Here is a 22,061-nt window from a genome sequence, read left to right as displayed (position 1 = left end):
CGGGAAATAAATATGTACATACGTACGTACGTACGTACGTAAATCGAAAGGTAATAAAATTTTCAGGTATTTCGCCGTAACGGTGGTTGATAAAATGGAAATCTATTCGTAAATTGTGTTGTCGGCCGCGAGATGACGCTTCCGTAATCAGTCGATCATCTGTCAAAACAGGATGAGCAATAACCAGTTTTCGTTCGCAATTTATTTAAAACGTAAGTGATAGAACGATGGTATTCTGTACTGTCCTCGGCGAACACTTTCGCGCGTTTCTTACGTAATAATAATTGTTTAACACGCTGCGAATAATGTTTCCTGATCGCTGAATTTCCTAATCGTAGTACTGGTTCTCTAACTTGGTTGGACAATTTATAGGTTAGTTTGTCGAACGCGATCGTTACGTCGTCAAAAAGACATTTCAAAGGTGATTCGTGTTCGGAGGATCCTACAGTCGTTCCGATATGAAACGCTACGAATACGACGCGAATGAAATAGAAATTGAAAATAAAATATCTGTTTCCAGATAAGTAACGGTGGACGACGCGATGGGGATTCAGTCGATAATCGTGCTGATGATAGGGACTGTGATGGCAGTAAAATGCAGCGACATTACTCCTGCGGTGTTCGGAAACGTATTGGACGGTATGCCAGCCGCTTTCGGTGACTTCAATTCCGACGAATTGACCGACGTGTTTATGTTACGTGAAAACGGTAGGAAGGTTGAAATCTTTCTTGCTGCCGAGCAGGAGCCTCATTTGAGACCCAGCTCCGACTTGAGTTGCACCTTTCGTCATCTCGTCGTCGGTGTAGTACCAGGAGATTTCGACGGAGACGTATTCATGGACGTGCTGGTAATCACGTACAACAAAGAAAAGAAATTGTCATACGGATACGTATTGTGGGGTGGAAAAGGTCGGTTAAATTGCACGACCGAACCACTGATAAAGATGACGGGTCAACCATTGGCTCTCGACTATAACGGCGATATGATAATAGATCTGTTCGGCTTGGACGAATATAAAAAGAGAACGTTCTGGATATTCGACGATAGTAGAAAACCTCCGAGATCCGTGCCGATGAAGGCACCGTTAGATCTATCGCTACCTCTGTCACCGATCAGTCAACCCCATTCCAACGCTTATCTAGACCTGAACAACGATTTCTTGGCCGATCTGGTGGTCACTACGAACACAAGTTTTGAAATTTGGCTGGGAGTCGAGCAGGGATTCGAATTTCACGAGTTGATATCGTTTCCCTATGGAATTTCAGAGAATTTCAACGGTATTCTCGGACAAACGCTCTATCTGGACGTCGAACTAACCGGCAAAATGGATTTGCTTTTGCCCCTCTGTTTCGATAACGCGTGTACCAACAGCACCATCATGATGTACTCCTCCGACACATGGTATAATCTCGAAGTGAACTTCAGAGATGGAGACAACGTACTGTGGGGCTTCGTGACGCCTAACGGGCAACGATACACCGACACCATTACTCTACGCGGCGGTGACTTCAACATGGACGGTTATCCAGACTTGTTGGCTACGCTGAAATCGACTAGCAGCAAGCAGACACGATCCTATTTGCTGGAGAACGTTGCGTGCGATTCGTGTAACGCGTTCGCTAGAAAATTCCAAGTGAAATGGCAGGCGTTAAATCCGTTCCACAACGAAACCGCGATGGCGGTGTTCTACGACTTCTATCAAGATGGCATTTTGGACGTGATTTTAGTCGAAGTGGACAAAAGTAGCAACAACTACCGTACAGCGGCGTTCAAAAACAGTTTGGACTACGACGCCAACTTTGTCAAAGTGATGGTATTGACAGGCCGTAACAATAGCATGTATCCAATTTCCCCGGGCTCGCTCGGCAAGAAAAAGAGAACTTACGGGACGAATCTTCCCGGTCCGTCGATAGCGTATCGAACTACCACTCAAGACGGTAGCCCACGTAACGCGATCGCGGCTCAATTACCGCAAAGCGCACATTTCTCCTTGAATTTACCATACACGATCTTTGGTCTGGGTAGAACACCCAACTTCGTCGACGCTCTCACTATCGGGGTAAGTATATTCGCGCGAACCATTTACTTGCCCTTCTCTTCGTTACCTGTTTTTCGCGTTGTTGTTCACCAACTGACCGGTGTTTGTTTCTCACGACAGGTCGGCGGAAAATCTCGGGAATGGCCGCAAATCATCCCCAACTCCCAGATGGTAATGATTCCGAATCCGATAGCAGAACCTTGGCGATGGAAAGCTCAGCTATTAGTAACTCCCAGTAAATTAATTTTGTTGAGCGCCGGCGCGTTGACCGGCACCTGCGGTTTGATATCCTTCATCATCATCGCTCTTTATTGGAAAGAGCGAAGGGAAGATAAGATCGAGAAGCTTCAAGAAGCGCACAGATTTCCCTTCGACGCGATGTAAAGGTTCGATCAAGAGACCGTGTAAGATATCTTTAAGAAATGTATTTAATATATCTGTAAATTATTTCGTAATCGGTAAATAAATAGATAAATTAACGAATCAATAAATTAATAAATATACAAACATCTACAAAATAAGTGAGCAAGTGAACAAACGAACGTGCGTACGCGGCTAGACGCGATGCACAATACAAGTCGATATACGATCGGTAATACGCGTGTGTATGTAGTTTACGGAAATCTTTGGCGATATTTTGTACAGTAAGTTTCTCAAATATATCACGCACTCTGCGCGTTTCGAATATAAATCGTCGTCGCTAATAAAATTGACAATTTATTGATTTCTCTTGGACATTCTTATTATAACACAGGACCCGTCGCTTCGTCCGCGTCATAACCGACGCATCGAGTGCGAAATATATACTTAAGATACTAGTTATATTTTATATATATAATATATATATCTTTTTTATATATCGTATATTATATATATATATATCCATGTGTGTGTGTATATATATATATATTAACAAACGATCTTTGCCGGCGTGATTTTGGTCGTTACGCTACTCGCGACATACGCTGTAGGTGGAGGCAATTCGAGCGTCATTCACTACTGACAACGATCGTTTTTAATGGCAGGGTTTAAATCGTTGAAGTAGGGATGCACCATTGCTTCGTCCGCTGACAGCCGTAACGCTGGATTGCATACCAATAACTTCTGAAAAGGACAAGTGTTCCCGGTGAAAATTTAAGACCAGCGATTTCTGTCGCTAATCATCGAATATGATGAAATACCTGTAATAAGTCTCTGCCTCTGGAATTAAGTTTCGGCGTAACTTGAGCCAATCCCTGAGCAGGATGATAGAGTGGAAATGGCTTGTAGTCTGGAAGAGTGGTAAAATCTGGCCACGTTTCCTCGACCGGCGTACCCAGCATCTTGAATATTCTCTTCAATTGATCGTCTACGTCGGACCCGGGAAACAGTGGTCTACCGGCGTTTGCTAATTCTACGCAATTGACATCGGTATCGTCATATTTTTCTCTCTTGTTTGTTAAAAGGCCACCTACCAGCAAATATACAACCGGCGCTCCACATATCGATGGACGTTGTGTATAATTTTGCACCAAAGAGAACGTCCGGTGGACGGTACCATAACGTAACGACTTCCGCGGAGTAGCATTTTACAGGGATTCCAAAAGCTCTCGCCAGTCCAAAATCGGCTAACTTCAATTCGCCGTTCTAAATAGAAATTTGAGAAGATAAAGAAACATTTCCTTTTTCAATTTCTCTGGAAATTCGAAAATCACGTACCTTGTTGATCAGCAAATTTTGTGGTTTAAGGTCCCTGTGCAATACGTTTCTACTGTGACAAAATGCCAATCCACGGAGCAATTGGTAGCTGAAAAGCGTAGAAAGCACACGATCAGCATAGGTAAAGGGTCTATGTACAGGGGCGATCGACAAATCACAAACGAGTCATAAACGGTACTTACAGAAAGGATTTGACAACGTCCAAATCGATTTCTCCGTTTAGACTGTCGAAGTACTTTTTCAAGTCCTGATCGCAATGTTCGAAAACCAACGTCAACTTTTTATCGCTGTGCAATACGTCGTACAATCTCACTACATTCTTATGTTTCAACTCTTTCAGTAGACAAATCTCTCTGAGCGCGGACGACGGTACACCCTGCGTGCAACAAACGGAAAAAATCGTCACGATAAATCGAGTTTCAAATCGGAAGGGAATCTGTAGTGACGCGAATGCGACGGAATCTCGTCGGCGCCATAAACTTACTTCGTCGTCTTCGTCCAATCGAACTCTCTTTAAAGCAACGATTTCGTGAGTCTCGCGGTTCTTGGCTTTGAAAACGGTTCCATAAGTACCTGAAGTAGGCCAGAGATGAGTATGTCGTTGGTATTCGCTAGCGAATCGCGAGAACGACGCGTTCTACGATCAGTTGTCAAAAGACATGTAGGCACCGCACATTCACACGTCACATGAACTCGACTCGGCACGCAGCACCGCAATTCCAAACGAGAAACCAGACATAATCGGTAGTCGAAAAAGGATAAACGCTTGCTTACCTTCTCCTATTTTCTCGAGCTTCTCATATTTTTGCATATTTTTGGCGATTCTTCGGGCGGAATAATCACAGAGCGGTTAGCGCTGCACTCGAAACAGTCGTGCGCGAACACACTGCTGCAAGTGGCGCCACGAACCTTATCTAACTCGCCGTTTCGCCACCAGGTCTCGCACCAATCTTTGCCGCGCGCCACCTTTAAATCGCTTCGCCAACGAGCGAAACGAATACGACCTCCGAATGACTTTGAACGCCACGTATACGACTTGGACAACCTCGAAAGGATTCTGCGTGTGGTATCGACCCGACCGATCGGTAAATCTATATACGTATACCGACCGAACCAAGCAAATCGAGTCGAGTGCAATTGCATTAAATTAATTGAGTTTCACGATAACGGACGCGCAGTATCTGCTCAATTACGCGCTACCGCTCGAAACATACGCTCATCGTGGAAACTCATTCGCCGAGAGAGGGAACGTTTATACACGCAAATGCACATGCGGCGTGCATCGTTGTTGTACGTATATCGCGACACGAACTCGAGTGACGGATCGATGCGATTTCAACGACACGCAAACGCGTACATACCGCGCTAAAGAACCACTAGGCGTAGCTGTATAATTTATAAATACCCGCGCGTGTGCACGTTATAAAACGCGTCGCACGAGGGGAAAAACGTGGATAGGCAAGTACTTGGAAGTTCGTACGTCGTTGGACTTTCAAACCGATAGCGAAACGATAACGTCGCGAATTACGCGGAATCCATAGCGATTGCAACGACAACAATGCAAACCTCTTCGTATTATCGTTTTTCTTATTTCTTAATACGTATTCGTATTTCTCTCGTCGTTCTTCGTTCGTGAAAATTATTTCCCTCGTTTCTTCCGTTTTTAAGACGATATAGAAAGAGTATGGATAGCGTAATGGACATGGACGTCACCACAAGCCTGTTATCGATTGTTTATTTTATCGGTTCTTCGATAAGTACACAATGTTGACAATATCAGAAGCAAGGGACTGCGTGAGAAACTCGGAAGGAAAAATATGATAGAAAAATGCGTTTAGAGGCAGCAGAGTCAAGAAGCAAGAAAAAAAAAAAAAAAAAAAAAGCAAAGAAATTATACACGACCAGCGGACGAGGAGTTAGGATTAAATTATCCTTATTAAATTATCACTCGGACGAGTATATACCCATCGAACATCTCGTGTCGAACGTTCCGATAAGATCTCGTAAAACCGAGAAAACGAAAGCGACATAGACGCAACTACGATCTTCCGATATTCTAAACGTAGGATCGATAGTAACGCGAACCGAAACACTTCGAAACGCGTGGAATCGCTGTCGTATAGTGTATGGCGACGAATTCGTATCATTTCTAACACTGCTCGATTCTTGAAGCTCCACGTATGCAGATTCCAAGCCATTCCACGTGTTCCAAATGCCAGCACCAAAGATCGAAACAGAGAAGGAAATCGTATTGGAATGGAAAGACAAGATGGTTGGAAACGAAGTTGGCAGCGGTTAAGCGTCGAGTCGTGTTTTGTTTCGTCGAGATATAAATTCGATAGGAAAGTACCGCGTGGACGACGATGCCACGGGAAAGGAAAATTTTCGCGGCGTTTCACGTCTGATCGTTGCGCGACGATGCGGCTCGTTCAACACGTGCTCGGCAGCTCGATCCCAATGTTTGCCAACATGGCGATTCTGTTCTACGTTCTTCAGCGCGTAAGCTACCACAAAACGAATTATCTCGTAGCATCGGCCACAGGAGCCGAAAGAAGACGCGTAACAGCGATCGTATAGTTTCTAGCGGCTACGAGACTGCGGCGCAAGATCATGACGGAGATGAGAGAATTCACCACGATAGTAACGTATTATAGTCGATGAACGATCGATCACGCGTACCAATCTTTCGCTAGCATTCCCCGCGTGTTGACAGGTTCGACGGGCGCGCGACAACCTTCGCTACATCAGCGAACGAGTGGCCATGGGCATGAACGAGGTGCGTATCGCTATCTTTTTCAATTTAACTCTATCGCCAAGGTAGAACTCAGTTTATCCGAATTCTACTTATCGGTGCGAAATTTTATTCCTTTGTTTATTTATTCGTCTGAGAACCCTTGTGTAGATACAATAACGTTAAACGATGTAAAGCAATTAACAGCCGAGTAGGATGAGTAATTTCTCTGTATCCGGATTAACACTTTACCGACCGAGGGCCGATTAATCGGTATTTTGTCGCCGATAATCTTTCTCATTATTCGAGCAGTAATTTCTTATTTAGTACCAAGGTACCTCGCTCAGTCGCGTTGCTTTCTAAGCTGCCACAGTTTTATACCAATTTGAAAAACGTACCGTTCGCGATGAACAAAAAGAATGATATTGGAGAATCTAAACCGAAACAGAGCCGGCGTCAGGGGGAATCTGCGTCTGAGATGCCGTCTGAGATGCCAGCTGAGACGCCAGCGGTCGGTAAAGTGTTAAGATCGCGAAAAGCAATAGATAACGGGAAAAATCGTTGATCTGCTGTTATACGAACTTCGATTGCGTAAATCGTACGGCGAAAAGTTCGGATAAACTGAGCTGTACCGTACGATGAAGACGAATCGAGCGAAGATAAAGAAAAATCGAATGGAACGCGCGATCGCAGATCGAGGAGGACGTCGGCAAGGAACTGCGAGTTACCGGTCGGATAACGACGCAGAGCGCGAACCTGGCAGCGGTGTTACGACGGTTCACGGGCCTCGAGGAGAACGTGATCGAGGTATGGTCGTCGGCCCCGAAACGTTCGGAGCAACGCGAAACGGAAACTAATCGCGCGACGTTTCGACAGCTGGTACGTATGGATCGTAATCGAGAGAACGCGAAGGTGGAGACGCCCGTCGACGTAACGACGGAGATCGAGAGGGTAGTTGCAGCTGCCGAGAGGAAGAGCGCGGAGGATCGACGAGTTGCAGGAGAAAAGGACGAGGTCGAAGAGGCGGAACGAGTCGGCGACGGTGCCACGCGGAATCCTCTGTCGAAATTCTCGGCTTGCGGACACCGAGAGACGGGGGCGGTCGTGGCGCGAAAATCGATCGACGGTCGGAGTCGAGTCCGTACCATGCCGGAGGTTCGTCTTCTCGGCGAGTCGCGGCAGACCAAATAAATTTTCTCTCTCGGGCGAGACGATTGTTTCGATAGGGTTGCTCGATGGCGAGAAGCAAGACAGAGGAAAAGAAAGAGAAGAAGGTGGTGGAGTATCGTGGCGGGAATGGGAAGCGATGGTTCGATGTTCTCCAACGCGTGGAATTTGTTTCAGCCTCGCTGTGCCAGGACGTTCATTCTGCCGTCGCCGGTGACCACGTCGTCCGCGAATCTCTTGACGAATCCGCTCCAGCCGACGCGATCTATCTCGTCGAGGTTTCGCTTGAAGAAATTGTCGAAAGCCGTGCGGTCGATCTCGTCGATGTTTCGCTTGACGAACCGCTCGAGCAGTTGTCTATCGATCGGAGAGAGCGCGATCGATTTGCTGCGAACAAACGAACGACAAAAGGCGATAAAAGAGAAGCGAGGCAACGAGGCACGCGTCTTACCTGGCAGCCGACGACTCGTCCGCGTAGTCGTCGGCGAGATACCTCGTCGATCCGGAGGAGAAACGAGCCTGCATGTCCCGCGCCAACGGACGAACGCGTCGCTGACGGTCATCCGCTGGGTCGTCCTGGTCGTCGCGTTGTTTCCTCGCAGCTTGAACGAGATGGAGAATACAATTTTCGATAGCTGCGCGGAAGCGAGAAACGACGTCGAGGAGACGAGAAGAGGTGGAAAAAAAAGGAGAAAAGAAAAAGTTGACTCTGCAGCGCTATGCGATAATCGTGCGTTAGCCTTTATTACTATGGTTGCTCTAATACTACACGCTACACAGAATCGACCGCGGAAACACGGTCGAGCAAAGAACGAAATTTGTCGCGTCTATGCAGCGCCCGCGCTACCGAGGTGCTCCGTCCACGCGTCTCTACCGGGTCTCGGCTGGCTCTCGAGACGCGTCGTCGGGCAAATTGCGCACCAAATTTCCTCCACCGATCTGATCCAAATTCCTACGAAGATGATCGGCCGCGCCGCCCAGCCCGCGAACGAGATTCCCTCCGCCGATGCTGTCCAAGTTGCGTTCGCTCCGATAGTCCGCCTCTCGAAGCAAATTTCCGCCTCCTATTTGATCGAGATTTCTGCGCGATGGCAACCAGCGACGGGAGCTGTCGTACGAGCCCTCTCGCTCGACCATTAGTCCCCTGCGCAACAGGTTGCCGCCACCGATCTGATCGAGGTTTCGCGAGAATCGATCGTCTTCGTCCTTTCCTTCGTGGACGTACCACCGACCTTTTCCTGGAAGGATCGATCCCCTGCTAAACAACCGGCGTTCGACGTTGCTCGGTCGAGCTGACTGATATCGTTCGTCCTGCACCGCATTCTCCTGCGGCGAACCTGAAATCCGTCGATCGTCGATCGCAGGTAAGAGGTCGTTCGTCGATCTTCCTTCCCTTCACCGTGACGCACCAACCTCCGCCACCAGGACCCAGGTCACACGAAAGCGCGGTTTCTCACCGTCGGTTAAACGCAGATATCACGGCGAATACGACGCACACGAAGCGGCAGAGAAATTTCTTGGTTTCCTCCGCGGAAACAAGACAGAAGCGTATACGAGAAACAAGCGTACGAGATACATGGAACCAGTCTCTTTTCACTTACCGTGACCTTCCAGATATTCAGCGAGGAGTTCCGGTTTGCTCGGCCCGTAAAACTCTCTTCGCAGGGAGCTCGTTTCAGCCTGCAAGCAACGCGTCGTTCGATTACGTTGAAATCGTGCCTCGTTCGTCGCGAACGCTCCTCACGCGACTATCCGCTCGATTTACAGTCACGCGACGTATCCGGAGATCGATCTCCGAGAAAATTTCTCCGGCCACGAGATCCTCCGCGAGATTTCCCGCGTGATTTCCCGCACGGTTCCCAACGAACGTCCGTCTACTCTACGTCCTTCTTTAGCCGTGCCACGCATCGCTGAATCAATGGAGAAACCCCCGCTAGTTTTTCCCGTTGCCTTTCCGAGGAACATTAGCTGTATTCCACGTATTCGTAAAACTTTTCTCGTCGGCCGACTCGCGTTGAATTTACGCCTCGTTCGTCCGGAACTATCTTCCGGAACGGTCGACGTTCAACGACGCTTTCATACCGATCTGGTCGATTCGTTCGCGCGCCACTTTTACGATCCAATAGCGAACGATGCGACGGAAAGTCGCGCCAACTATCGCGAAGATCACTGCTTTTGTTCGCGTGACTCGAAATTCTGTGAACGATCGAAACTCTGACTTGCCTAGCTTCTTCGAACTAGAGGAACGACGTTACAACGACGAAATGATAAGCGAGAGAGAGAGAGAGAGAGAGAGAGGAAATAGTAAGAAAGATTTTACCTGGACGGCCAATACGCAACCGGCGATCGAGAGAGCCAGGATCGAGAGAACGAAGAAACAATGACGCGTCATCGTCGATTTGGCACCGCGGCGGCTTCTATCGGAGGTGCGAACGTGGTACTGTCGGTGGTTGTGGAAGTTGCAATGCGAGTCCGCGAGTGTTTCTGCTGCAAAAATCGCGTGCCGTGTACCGGTTCATCTCGTGTTTCCTCGAAATATATAGGGTGTAAGCGCGTCGAGTGCACGGACCGGGGGGTGAAACGCTCTTGGAGAACGCACGCGCCGAACCGTCGCACGCGCCGCCGAAATCCATTATCCGTTACGCGCGACCCTTCGCGCCTCCTGTCCTCGTCCCGAGCCATCGTCATTCGTCGACGAGTCGTCACGGCCCATCGAATCGACTTTCCACCACCCACCCACCGATTTCAAACGTTTCGAAAGCGAGTTTCAGCGTGTGAAAAATTAGCCTACGTTATCGTAGCATCGCGTCACCATCTGTCCCGAAAGTGTTCCATCTATGCACGTATTTCTCCGCCTGGGTGTGCTACCGTAAAAAACAGATTTTCACCACTTACAGCGGATCTTTATGAGCAGCGATTCGCGTGACCCTGTAAATATGCGACTTGCCGTTTAGTTGCTCCCCCAGCCTGTATCAGCAGTTTACAGTGTCGTTGGATTCGTAGCTTTTCGTGACTCGAGTGGCAGGAATGTCGAATCTTGACATTCATCGTAGGAATCGCATCCGAGAAGCAGCAGAAGAAGAAATCGCTACGTCATTCCGCACGAGTGGAAAATCGCGATGCTTTTAAATTCGCATCACGTTGATTGATTCATTGGCTCTTCTACTGGCTCATTGGCACACGTTCCAACTTAAGCGCGCAGAGTAAAATAATGCTGTATAAAGGCATATTAAAACCTGTTTGGACCTATGGGATCCAACTATGGGGAACAGCGAGTAATTCCAACATAGAAATTCCTCAACGATTCCAATCGAAAGCTCTAAGATCCTTAATAGATGCACCTTGGTACGTCACCAACGAAACGAAACATCGCGACCTTAAGATACCTACAGTTAAAGAAGAAATATCCAAATTCAGTAATAGATACGAGGTGGATAGGTCGTGATAGGTACTGAAGAAATACTAGAGTATAATTAACAGTTTATTTATTACACTACCGCCGATATACACTTTGCGTGGAACTCAGGATCGCACTAGCGGTTCACGGATCGCGTTTACAAGTTTGGTTCACAGGCGGTGCGATACAGTGTCGGTTAGACAGATCGCGCGGGGCGAGTTCGGACGATGATCGCTCTGGATGCGTCGCGGGGCTCTAGTCGATTATCAACTGACTGTTCGTCACGATGATGCTACAGAGTAAAACTATGACGGGGTGTGTCTAAGGACGCGAGATCATCGGATTCGTCGAGGAAAGACTTGGTTCGGAAAGCGAGGGAAATGGACGCCGTTGTTAATTGGCTAATTCTTGCGTTGGTGGTTGAGAAAGGATGCTAACGGCCCTTGAAAGAAAGTCGCTAGCGGGAAGCATCGTACGTGAGAAAAGCAGATTTCTCGTATCTTCTCGTAGGTGGTGATAGGTTTAGGGACCGCTACGAGAAAGACCGTTTGTCACTTTGGAGAACCTTGGCTACGTAAACCTTAAGATTTTTTGCAGGTCCTTGATCTAGCTGAAAATATTCCGCGCGGATGTATCGACATCTGGCAATCGTCTTATCCGAAGAATAGGATCTTTGTGTGGCGAGCCACGGGACAGAAACCGTTGGAACGTTTACCGTCGAGTGCCGCTACAGATATAACGAAAGAATTAACGACAATCAAAACTCACTAGTTACTCAATTACTTGACACGACGGATCAGATCCGCAGGCTAAAAAGACATTACCCTCTGTCGAGGTTATTAGATGTACGAAGAAAGGAGCGCGTGGATAAATTGTAAGGTAGAAAATATATTTTAATATAAAAGTATCAATACAAGTAGGAATATAATTTGAGCTGGTCCAGATCGGCGAGCTAGCAGCGTTACCCTATGACCGAAAGCTCTGAAGCCATCGTCGCCTCTCTACTGTTTATGGTCTGCCTTCGTCCCAGTCTTTCGTCTATACGATGGCTTCAGTGCTTGAGAAAACTAAAAACACCAGATGTAGAGTTTTCTTAGAAGTGGTGACCACTTCAACAACCTGTAGATTTAAACATTAGATTCAGCTAACATCAAACATACGGTAAACACTTATTATTCACGTTATAGCACCACAACAGAATAATTTACTTATAATTCTCAATGAGAATTGATTGTAAATTTCTTTCAAATAAAAAAAAAAAAAAAATTGGACACTGCCTCGGCGACATACATCGTTGCCGAGTGCCGCCACAATACTCTGTGACAAAACAGCTACGTGAGGCATCTTCGAATCGAAACGTCCTGCGACGCATGTGCCGCTACAAAGGTCACGCGATACCATCTTAGGATGGACGTCCCAAGTTCACCTTCCGTCGTTCACCGATCTTTAATAGATGCACCTTGGTACGTTACCAACGAAACGATACATCGCGACCTTAAGATACCTACAGTTAAAGAAGAAATATCGAAATTCAGTAAACTGTAGCTTTAAGCATTAGATTCAGCTAGAATCAAACATAGGATAAACACTTATTATTCGCGTTATAGTACCACGCCAGAATAATTTACTTATAATTCTCAATGAGAATCGATCGTAAAATTCCTCCAAATAAAAAAGAAGGAAGAAACCTTTTCGTCATCTATGCACGAGACCAGTCTCGAAGAAGCCTCTTCTCCGAACGACCACGTATTTGCGACGCCAATCACATCTCGATCCACATCAGAGACCTGACCGCGCTTCGGAACCGATGGGCTGACGACGGAAATAAAGATGTAGCGGCACTCGGCGACGATGTATGTAGCCGAAACAAGGTGCTTAATGAACCATCGATATCCCAACGGTCCTTTCGCCGAATTTTCGAGAACTCCTAAAAAACGCGTGGATAGTGAGAATATCGAGGGGCGACAAAGAGAAGGAATCGGATTCCGCCGAAAGTCAAGTCGTAAGAGCTTCGGTCTTGAAAGGTCGCGGCTGGAGTTCAGAAGTGAATTGTAGTTAGCGTAAACCAAGCGCTAAGAAATAAATTCTCTCTTTTTATCCCTTTATTTTTATCTTTTATTTTTCATCTTCGATTTCTCTTTTTTATTTTACGTGACACGCGCGTGGAAAAGGTCGCGGACGCCTAACAAACGCGTAGATAGTGGGGATCGAGGGACGACAAAGAAAAAAGAAACAGATCCGATCGAAAGTCAAGTCGTAAAAGCTACAGTCTTGAAAGGTCGCGACTGGAATTCGGAAGTGAATTGTAATCAGTGTGAACAAAGCGTTAGGAAATAAATTCTTCTTTTTATTACTATTTTTCATCTTCAATTTCCTTTTTTTTTTTTTATTATTTTACTTGACATATTCGCCGTATACGCACGTACGTACACGCGACACACGTCGAAGCGGAGAGCGTTAAAGCGTCGCGACGTACGATTCCGGTCGGCCCGAAACCGGCGCCCTTCGCGCAGTTTCTCACGCTCCACGGCTTTGATTCTCGTAAAGCGTCAACGGGACGTTGATAATTTAATCCGACGCGTCGCAACGCGCCGCGACCGCGTATACACTTACGCACGCACCTGTTGTGGCACTCACGGCCGGCGAGAATTATTTTCCGCACCAGATACGAAACGAGATCGATCGCGGTTTCCTGCTCTGCTTCCCCTCTGTCTCAACGTTGCGACGCATCGAGGAACGAAATCGAGTCGATCTAACGCAAGTGCAAGGACGATGATGATCGTCGATCGATCGATCGATCGAGCGCCACTTTAGCGTACGTTAACGATCGAAATTCCGAATAATCGCGGGTCGATCGTTGAACGAAACGCATTTCACGATGACCGTAGACTCTTATCTCAACGTTTCAGGGTTGCTGCTGATCGATTTCAAGTTGAGTCAGGTGTCACGTAAAATAAAAAAAGGGAATCGAAGATGTAAACAAAAGATAAAAATAAAAAAAAAGAGAATTTATTTCTTAACGCTTGTTTTTCACTGGCTACCATTTACTTCTGAACTCCAGGTGCGACTTTTCAAGACCGAAGCCCTTACGACTTGACTTTCGGCGGAATCCGATTCTTTTTCTTCGTCGTCCCTCGATATGCCCGCTATCCACGCGTTTGTTAGGCGTTCTCGAACATTCGGCGAAAGGACCATTGGGATATTTAGGGTTCGTTAGGCATACATTGTCGCCGAGTGTCGCCAGATCTTTATTTCCGTCATCACCCCATCGGTTCCGAAGCGCGGCCTGGTCTCTCGTGTGGTTGGCGTCACACAGACAAAGTCCATTCGATGATCCTGAGGTGGATAAGTCGTGATAAGTGCCGAAGAAAGGCTCGAGTATAATTAACAGTATATTTATTAACAATACTCAATTAATTATTCATTTTGAATTATTCGATTCATCAACAAATTATTAACAATACAAATGTAGCGGCACGTAAGTTACGGTCGGTTATCAACCAGTTATCAACGAATTATCAGCGATCTAATTAACGAGTTATCAACGATCCTATTTTATTACTTATATACTGTCTTAGCGAATCGGTTAGAACGAGCGTCTTTGCGAACATTATCCGTATACTAATTTATCATTTTGAATATATTCGACGGTAAACGTTCCAACGGTTTCTGTCCCGTGGCTCGCCACACAAAGATCCTATTCTTCGGATAAGACGATTGCCAGATGTCGATACATCCGCGCGGAATATTTTCAGCTAGATCAAGGACCTGCAAAAAATCTTAGGATTTACGTAGCCAAGGTTCTCCAAAGTGACAAACGGTCTTTCTCGTAGCGGTCCCTAAACCTATCACCACCTACGAGAAGATACGAGAAATCTGCTTCTCTCGCGTACGATGCTTCCCGCCAGCGACTTTCTTTCAAGGGCCGTTAGCATCCTTTCCCAACCACCAACGCAAGAATTAGCCAATTAACAACGGCGTCCATTTCCCTCGCTTTCCGAACCAAGTCTTTCCTCGACGAATCCGATGATCTCGCGTCCTTAGACACACCCCGTCATAGTTTTACTCTGTAGCATCATCGTGACGAACAGTCAGTTGATAATCGACTAGAGCCCCGCGACGCATCCAGAGCGATCATCGTCCGAACTCGCCCCGCGCGATCTGTCTAACCGACGCTGTATCGCACCGCCTGTGAACCAAACTTGTAAACGCGAACCGTGAACCGCTAGTGCGATCCTGAGTGCCACGCAAAGTGTATATCGGTGGTAGTGTAATAAATAAACTGTTAATTATACTCTAGTATTTCTTCTGTACCTATCACGACCTATCCACCTCGTATCTATTACTGAATTTGGATATTTCTTCTTTAACTGTAGGTATCTTAAGGTCGCGATGTTTCGTTTCGTTGATGACGTACCAAGGTGCATCTATTAAGGATCTTAGAGCTTTCGATTGGAATCGTTGAGGAATTTCTATGTTGGAATTACTCGCTGTTCCCCATAGTTGGATCCCATAGGTCCAAACAGGTTTTAATATGGCTTTATGCAGCATTATTTTACTCTGCGCGCTTAAGTTGGAACGTCTGCCAATGAGCCAGCAGAATTTTTATCTTCGAGTTTTCGATTCGCTGATCCGTCTCGTTCGTCGGCTCGTCGTGGTCGAACGGTTTCCGCGAGTTACAATACGAATTACAGAATCCCGCAGAGGCTTATTATTCGAGCTCCCCTTGTCAAATGCTGAAATTGGCGATCGCGTCGCAACCAGTTTCCATCTTTCGATCCAATTCCATTCCATCGCACTTCTCTTTCCTGTATATACGCGTGCCAGGGCTGCGAGAACCGAACACCGAATGCAACATCGCTCCCGAAATTCCTAAATCGCAACTGGCATCTAAACGCGCTTTTGGTCGTTTCTATCCAATTTCGAACGCTAAACGAGATTGATCGTCCTCGCTTCTCGATTCGTTTTGCCTTCCATTCTCGTTCTTCTTTTCGTTCCAGCAACCTTCGAGTATCCTAAAACGTCCAAAGTAGTCCGATCGTAACGTCGTCGTCGTTATCTTTACGAGTTACGCTTTAACTGCGTTTCGTCTTCTATGGACAGCGACGACAACGTAAGAAAAGAAGAAAGCGAAGGAAGAAGCCCAGATAGCGCTTTTATTTTTTAACTTTTCTTCGTTTTAGGGTCGACGAATCCCAAAAAAGCATCGGGGCATGATCTGATACGTAACAAAGCCATTAAGCAGCTTCCTTTCATTCCCAAACCTGGAAAACCAATACACGAAACCAGCTCTTATCGCCCAATTAGTCTTCTGCCCACCTTGTCCAAACTATTCGAGAAGATGCTAATGATAAGACTCCTTCCACTTGTCACACACTCAAAAAGACCACCCGCTTCGATCTTTAGTTTTCTCAAGCACCGAAGCCATCGACAGCGTATAGACAAACAGCTGCGTCGAAGGCAAACCATAAACAGTAGACAGGCGACGATGGCTTCAGGGTTTTCAGTCATAGGGTAACACTGCCAATGTGTGGATCTGGACCAGCTCAAATTATATTCCTTGTATTTACACTTCCGTATTAGAATATATTTCCTACTTTACAATTTATTCACGCGTTCCTCTGTTCACACATCTAATAACCTCGACAGTAATCTTCAACCGTGTGATATTGTTGAAGTGGTCATCGCTTCTAAGAAAACTCTACGTCTGGTCTTTGTAGTTTTCTCAAGCACCGAAGCCATCGACAGCGTATAGACAAAAGACTGCGTCAAAGGCAATCCATAAGCGGTACACATGCAACGTTGGCTTCAGGGTTTTTCCGTCATAGGGTAACGCTGCTAGCGTGCGGATCTGGACCAGCTCATACCGTATTCCAAACTTTGTACTTACGCTTTAATATTCAAAATATATATATTTTCTACCTTACAATTTATCCACGCGTTCCTGTGTATTCACATACATCCAATAACCTTAACAAGGAGGAAAAGACAAGCTAATAGACCGAATTGAGAAGACAACTATCGAAGGGTACACCCTAAAGCCAACCCTGAAGTAACGTCGAAAGGCGGTTCCAGGGTTGGTTCCTGTACCATAAGAGAAGCGAATAGAGGAGGTTTTTAGTGGGTATAGCGACTCCATCCACCGAATCCGACATACTCGGTTACTGGGTTTGCGTAATAGCATTTTCCCCTCCTAGAGAGAGAAAAAAAAGAAAAATAAAAAGAATCGACGATAGAGGATAAGAGATGGTACGAACACTTTAGCTCGTATGGTCACTCGAGACGTTGTTTGCATGGCAATTGATTCATGCGTTTAACTTTATCCCCGTGTCTCTCGATCGTGTTCCCAACCCTCGTTCGATAGACAGCTTTCGACTAAAGAGCACTCCGTTTTTTGATAGCGCGATTGACAGCTACTCGACACCTTCTGCTCGATATCGTTGTCTTATCTCTTAGCAGCCCTTTTCGCAGCTGATACACCGATCGAACGACGGGTCTTCGTTTAGGCTCTCGGTTTTATTCCGGAGTTGCGCTCGTCGTCGTCCTCGAGCGACTGCTCCCGCGGGATCGCACGAGTCTGACCGAGAAGAGATTACGGCGGTCAATGGGAAAACGAATAAACTAGACTCGCTCCCTGGAGAATGACTTTTGTCGTCGTTGTCAGACGCCTAACATCGACTTTTATTACTCTGGCTCAAAGTTTCAGCTAAAAACCGACTCGTTGTTGTCGCTGAAACGTTCCCAACACCATGGGAGAGCATTTGTTTGGTCGCGTTCCGGCTGCGCGGAAAATCGCTAGCCGACCTTTACAACGCAACGCGAGAACGGGTGACAACTAATTTTAGACTGTGCCTTGGAGAACGGATCTTTGCCGCGGCCGTAACGGAGTAGTCGCAAATTACTCGTTGCATGGAACGCCACGTATAATCGAGTAATTAATAGAATTACCGGAAACAGGATGGTCTGGTAACGTTAATAGCTGCTAACCGAACGTATCGAAGCAATTTCTCCTCTTTGCAGTTGATATAACCTGCCTCGGGCGCAATGCTTCGTCTTGCTGACGATTCGAAAACGAACAGCAAAACGCTGCGTCGCACCACCAACATTTGTAAGCTTTTAATCGCCATCTCCTATGAGAAGGATCGTTTCAGCTGTATCGGTGAAGCTACGCAATCAAATTATTTTAAAATTGCACAATTACGCAAATTATTATGCAAAAAGTTTCATACTTGCATATCGAATTGAAAAACGCTGAATCGTTTAAAATCCTTGAAACATGAAATCCTTTCCAATTGTCATTAGCGTAACGAATCAGTTGTAAAAAATAACGGAGGAGTTGAAGAAAATTGGAAATATTAAGAGAATAAAATAGCAGATTAAAATTCCATAATTTTTGAAACACCTGGAAATATGGTCAGTCATCGAGAAATTCCAAGAGTAAAAGATTTCCTGTTCGAACGAGATAGTCGACTAAAACAGCGTCTACGATTAAAAAAGTAGAATTTCGATAGAAAATTGTTTTACCTACCGAGTCTTATAGAAAACACTATACCTTGGATAGCTTATTTATTCTTTCCTACAAATCCATAAAAGTTTACAATTTAATCATGATATACATTTCTACCTATTAATAGATAATCTTTTATATTTCAAAAAATTATTTCCTTTTTGTTAAAGATGCGAGTATGCGAAATAAAAATGCCATTTTTAATATATTTATGTGACGGTGCAATTGAATACAACTTCATATAAGCGGTATGTTAGCCAGGGATGAGTGAGAAGATAACGAGCATGGAAAAATTTAATCAGAAGTACGTTTCAGAATAAACGTGACATTAAAGAACGTGACGAGACACGGTTGTATCTAAGGTTCTGAGATATCGAAAAATACCGAAAAAAGATAAAGTTATCGTATCACAGACGAGATAAGGAATAAACGTGACATTTGTGACGTCTGTGTCGGTACGCTGACGTCTTACTGTTTTACCGACATAATTACAAGAAATTTCCGTATTTATCGCTGTTCCGTATTCGACGAGTGTGAACGCGAATCCTGTTATCGCCCCTGTATCACTTATACCAGTCAATCGAGGTACATCTATATTACTCGTAATTCGATAAAGAATAAGTGCACCGATAGACTGCAACTTGGTTTAAATGTCTCGCATTTCAGTTCAGCTAAAATATTAAGGATCGCAGTTGACGAGAAGATTCGAATAAGGTTTCGCTCACTTATCTAAATCAGTGGAAAACAATTTTTAATTTCATCAAGCGGAACCGGGCAAAGTCGCGTGAAAATGCGCGCAAACGGAAGAAAACTCGAGAAAACACGCGCAAGATTACGTCAAATAAAAGTTACACGTCTAGACAAGATACGTCTTTCGTGTTCTTCTTAATGTTACTTCTTTTTTTACGACCTCCAATTTAAGGAAAAAAATGAAGAAAAAAACTTGGGGATGATCGTATAGATCTATTTTTTATTTAAAAATTGAAATTGTCTTGGTCATTTTATACCAATTAGGGCTAATATTTGGAAAAATATCATCATATTTTTTTAAATTGTGGTTAGTCTATCGATATACGTATAATAGATTCCGCACGAAATCACTGTTCCAATCAGTTGCAAAAGTATAGGATTCTATACTTCCTTTGCAAATTGTTCTATTCTATCATTTACTTGCAATTTTATAGGAAAATTTAATTTCAATTCAAACCACTACTATACTGAATCGATAACGTTGAATGCGATACGAAAAAGGCATGGGGTGGCTAGGTGACCGCCCAAACCTTGCGACACGAAAAAGCATTGAACGTCGTGTCTACTCTATACGTCGTTGGTAACTCCAAAAACTAGCGTCTCTAGCAGTAATGTACTATATTATACGGTACAACGTATATGTACATATCATATCATATCTATATAGTCTCTGTATTATATATATATATGTATATATTATTGACATACATGTATCATACTGTGCATATTTTTCTTAATTTTCTGATTATGCAATAACTTTGCCTTCAGAAAACCGTGTTTGCGCTTTAAAATTTGATGAAATACCATTAGAAGTTTTCGAAGAGTATTGTATAAAGCAGGATTTGATTAAAATTTTTTGACATGGAAAAAGATAAAAGAAGTTGCAAAGTTGCTAAGCTCTCGTTGCTTTATGGCCGCGAGATGGCGATCGCATCGAACGACCATCGATCGATACGTTGTCACTTGCCACCGCGTCATTCGCGTGAAAATGACAACGGAGACTGTTTTACTTTTTTTGACGTGTTACTTTCTCGTGGGAAGCATCGCGGACTACCAATTCCTAAGGGACAATTACGTCGAAGGTAAGGGCACGAATGTCAAACCGATTATTCGAGTTACATCATATTGTGTATTCGTATTGTCTGCATTTGCCAGTTATACCAGACACGCGTATCCCGCCTTTCTTAACCTCGAACGATTGCTCTTTCCCGATCGTCGTCTCCTTTCTCAAGACCTTTCTCGAACCAATCGATCGAAAAGATTGTAATCTTCGATCGAAACATTGCAGAAGATGCACAACAGTACGACGATTTCGACCGATTAGCCTCGTTACGGAAGTACGCGTATGACGATGACCGCGAGAGTCGTCGAAACATCGACGATGAATTGGAGAATTGGACTGGCCGATGGATGCCCGACAGGCCGAACGACTTCGCTCCAACTCCCAAAGTACTTGCAAAGGTCGATCAGATAACGCTTTCTGGATCCTCTCAATCCCTTCACGGAGTACCGATGGGACAACCGTCAAGAAACTGCGACGATGCCAAAGTACAATTTGCGTCTTTTGTTCTTTCATCGATTCTTTGACATTGATTCTCCTATTTTCTTTTAGACCAACTTGACCATGGATTGGGACGGTAATCCGATCAATTACACCTGCTACGACAACAGAATCATCCCGAATAGAAACACGATAGCGCTCAAGTACTGCGAACGCGTTCCAAAGTATTACGTGGCAAGTATTTAATCGCAACAGCTGTGGCAAAGACGCTAGGTAATCGACTCGAATGTTCACAGGCTACGCATAAATGCATGTACGAGGAAATAGAATACGACGACGACGTTCCGCTGTTGTAAGTACGCTGTTGTGTTGTATCGTTAACGAAAAACCAATTACGATCGTACACTCGTAATACTAGCTGTGCGCTATCTTCAGCGGACCACACAGGCCACTCTGGCCCATCTACGGCGAATACAAATTTTTACCGAAGCAGAGGTGGCTCCATAATCTCGAGGTAATTACAACGTATTTCACTGATTTATTTCCTCTGTTTCCGTTACCCGTCCCTATACCCGTTTGTAATCATTCTTTCGTTTCTTTCTGCTTTTATCTTTTGCCTCTGGGTTTAGCATGGAGCGATCGTCGCATTGTATCATCCATGCGCCAATCCGATGGAAGTAAGGCGTTTGAAGAGTCTGGTCTCGAACTGTCTACGGCGACACGTGATCAGCCCGTACAACCTGCTAGACGAACGCCGTGTAAGCCCTTGTAATTGCTAGAATTGCTCTATTTCGAAAAGAACTGGATTAACCTCCAGATATCGATGTTTCAGCCATTCGTTTTGGTTACGTGGGGGTGTCGTCTGAGCATGTCTTACGTGAATCCTGAACTGGTGGTTGGATTCATTCGCGAGCACGCCCTTCGTGGGCCGGAGGAGATCGCGAGGGACGGCGATTTCGCAGAAAATCTGCTACATCCAGCTGAAATCGTGTCCGATCTCGATGATACAGTTTTATGCCCGAACGTGCGTACAGTTTAACGCGATTGACATCGCGTATCCGTATCATACCTACGTGTACATACCAGCACCTGAACCTTTTACTAATTATTTATTAGCTGCGTTTTCTTTTCCCTTCCCTGCAGCAGTTCCCCATCGACATTCCAAACTCTCCTCTCCTTTTCTCCTTAGTTATTCGTCGTTTTATCGTGACAACGTATAATAGAAGAATTAATAAAGATAAAATCGAATCGAAAGGCAACGTTGAATTTTT

The 22,061-nt window shown here is 45.3% G+C and overlaps 5 protein-coding genes across 8 annotated transcripts; 3 read left to right on the top strand and 2 right to left on the bottom strand.

Moving 5' to 3' along the window:
• Window positions 1–119: 119 nt before the first annotated feature.
• LOC139994084 (T-cell immunomodulatory protein) lies at window positions 120–2,765 on the top strand. 3 transcript variants are annotated; one of them, XM_072016396.1, is made up of 3 exons: window positions 120–212; window positions 521–2,060; window positions 2,160–2,765. In XM_072016396.1, the coding sequence occupies exons 2-3, from the start codon at window positions 543–545 to the stop codon at window positions 2,421–2,423; spliced, it is 1,782 nt and encodes a 593-aa protein (XP_071872497.1). In that variant the 5' UTR covers window positions 120–212; window positions 521–542; the 3' UTR covers window positions 2,424–2,765. The 3 variants fall into 3 exon arrangements, with proteins under 3 accessions (XP_071872497.1, XP_071872495.1, XP_071872496.1); XM_072016394.1 differs by having other exon boundaries at window positions 169–372; XM_072016395.1 differs by having other exon boundaries at window positions 169–421.
• Window positions 2,766–2,948: 183 nt separating this feature from the next.
• Cdk5 (cyclin-dependent kinase 5) lies at window positions 2,949–6,933 on the bottom strand. Its single transcript, XM_072016402.1, has 7 exons — window positions 4,512–6,933; window positions 4,222–4,310; window positions 3,920–4,113; window positions 3,738–3,825; window positions 3,494–3,665; window positions 3,221–3,432; window positions 2,949–3,143 (listed from the first exon to the last, which is right to left on the bottom strand). The coding sequence occupies exons 1-7, from the start codon at window positions 4,546–4,548 to the stop codon at window positions 3,036–3,038; spliced, it is 900 nt and encodes a 299-aa protein (XP_071872503.1). The 5' UTR covers window positions 4,549–6,933; the 3' UTR covers window positions 2,949–3,035.
• A 13-nt stretch (window positions 6,934–6,946) lies between these two features.
• LOC139994415 (uncharacterized) lies at window positions 6,947–7,742 on the top strand. Its single transcript, XM_072017026.1, has 2 exons — window positions 6,947–6,990; window positions 7,134–7,742. The coding sequence occupies exons 1-2, from the start codon at window positions 6,947–6,949 to the stop codon at window positions 7,657–7,659; spliced, it is 570 nt and encodes a 189-aa protein (XP_071873127.1). The 3' UTR covers window positions 7,660–7,742.
• Window positions 6,959–10,448, bottom strand: LOC139994414 (orcokinin peptides). 2 transcript variants are annotated; one of them, XM_074112036.1, is made up of 4 exons: window positions 9,956–10,448; window positions 9,237–9,315; window positions 8,087–8,237; window positions 6,959–8,022 (listed from the first exon to the last, which is right to left on the bottom strand). In XM_074112036.1, the coding sequence occupies exons 1-4, from the start codon at window positions 10,025–10,027 to the stop codon at window positions 7,809–7,811; spliced, it is 516 nt and encodes a 171-aa protein (XP_073968137.1). In that variant the 5' UTR covers window positions 10,028–10,448; the 3' UTR covers window positions 6,959–7,808. The 2 variants fall into 2 exon arrangements, with proteins under 2 accessions (XP_073968137.1, XP_073968136.1); XM_074112035.1 differs by lacking the exons at window positions 6,959–8,022; window positions 8,087–8,237 and adding an exon at window positions 8,356–8,972 and having other exon boundaries at window positions 9,956–10,436.
• Window positions 10,449–20,218: 9,770 nt separating this feature from the next.
• On the top strand, window positions 20,219–22,044 carry LOC139993976 (uncharacterized). Its single transcript, XM_072016200.1, has 7 exons — window positions 20,219–20,371; window positions 20,578–20,837; window positions 20,902–21,024; window positions 21,087–21,142; window positions 21,226–21,304; window positions 21,420–21,548; window positions 21,623–22,044. Exons 1-7 carry the CDS (start codon window positions 20,278–20,280, stop codon window positions 21,827–21,829), a joined length of 948 nt encoding a protein of 315 aa, XP_071872301.1. The 5' UTR covers window positions 20,219–20,277; the 3' UTR covers window positions 21,830–22,044.
• The last annotated feature ends 17 nt before the right edge of the window (window positions 22,045–22,061 follow it).

The sequence above is a fragment of the Bombus fervidus genome, chromosome 14, assembly GCF_041682495.2.
Source record: "Bombus fervidus isolate BK054 chromosome 14, iyBomFerv1, whole genome shotgun sequence".
NCBI classification, from domain to species: domain Eukaryota; kingdom Metazoa; phylum Arthropoda; class Insecta; order Hymenoptera; family Apidae; genus Bombus; species Bombus fervidus.
The sequence above is the reverse complement of the archived record's forward strand: the minus strand, read 5'-3'. Positions and strand labels throughout refer to the sequence as shown.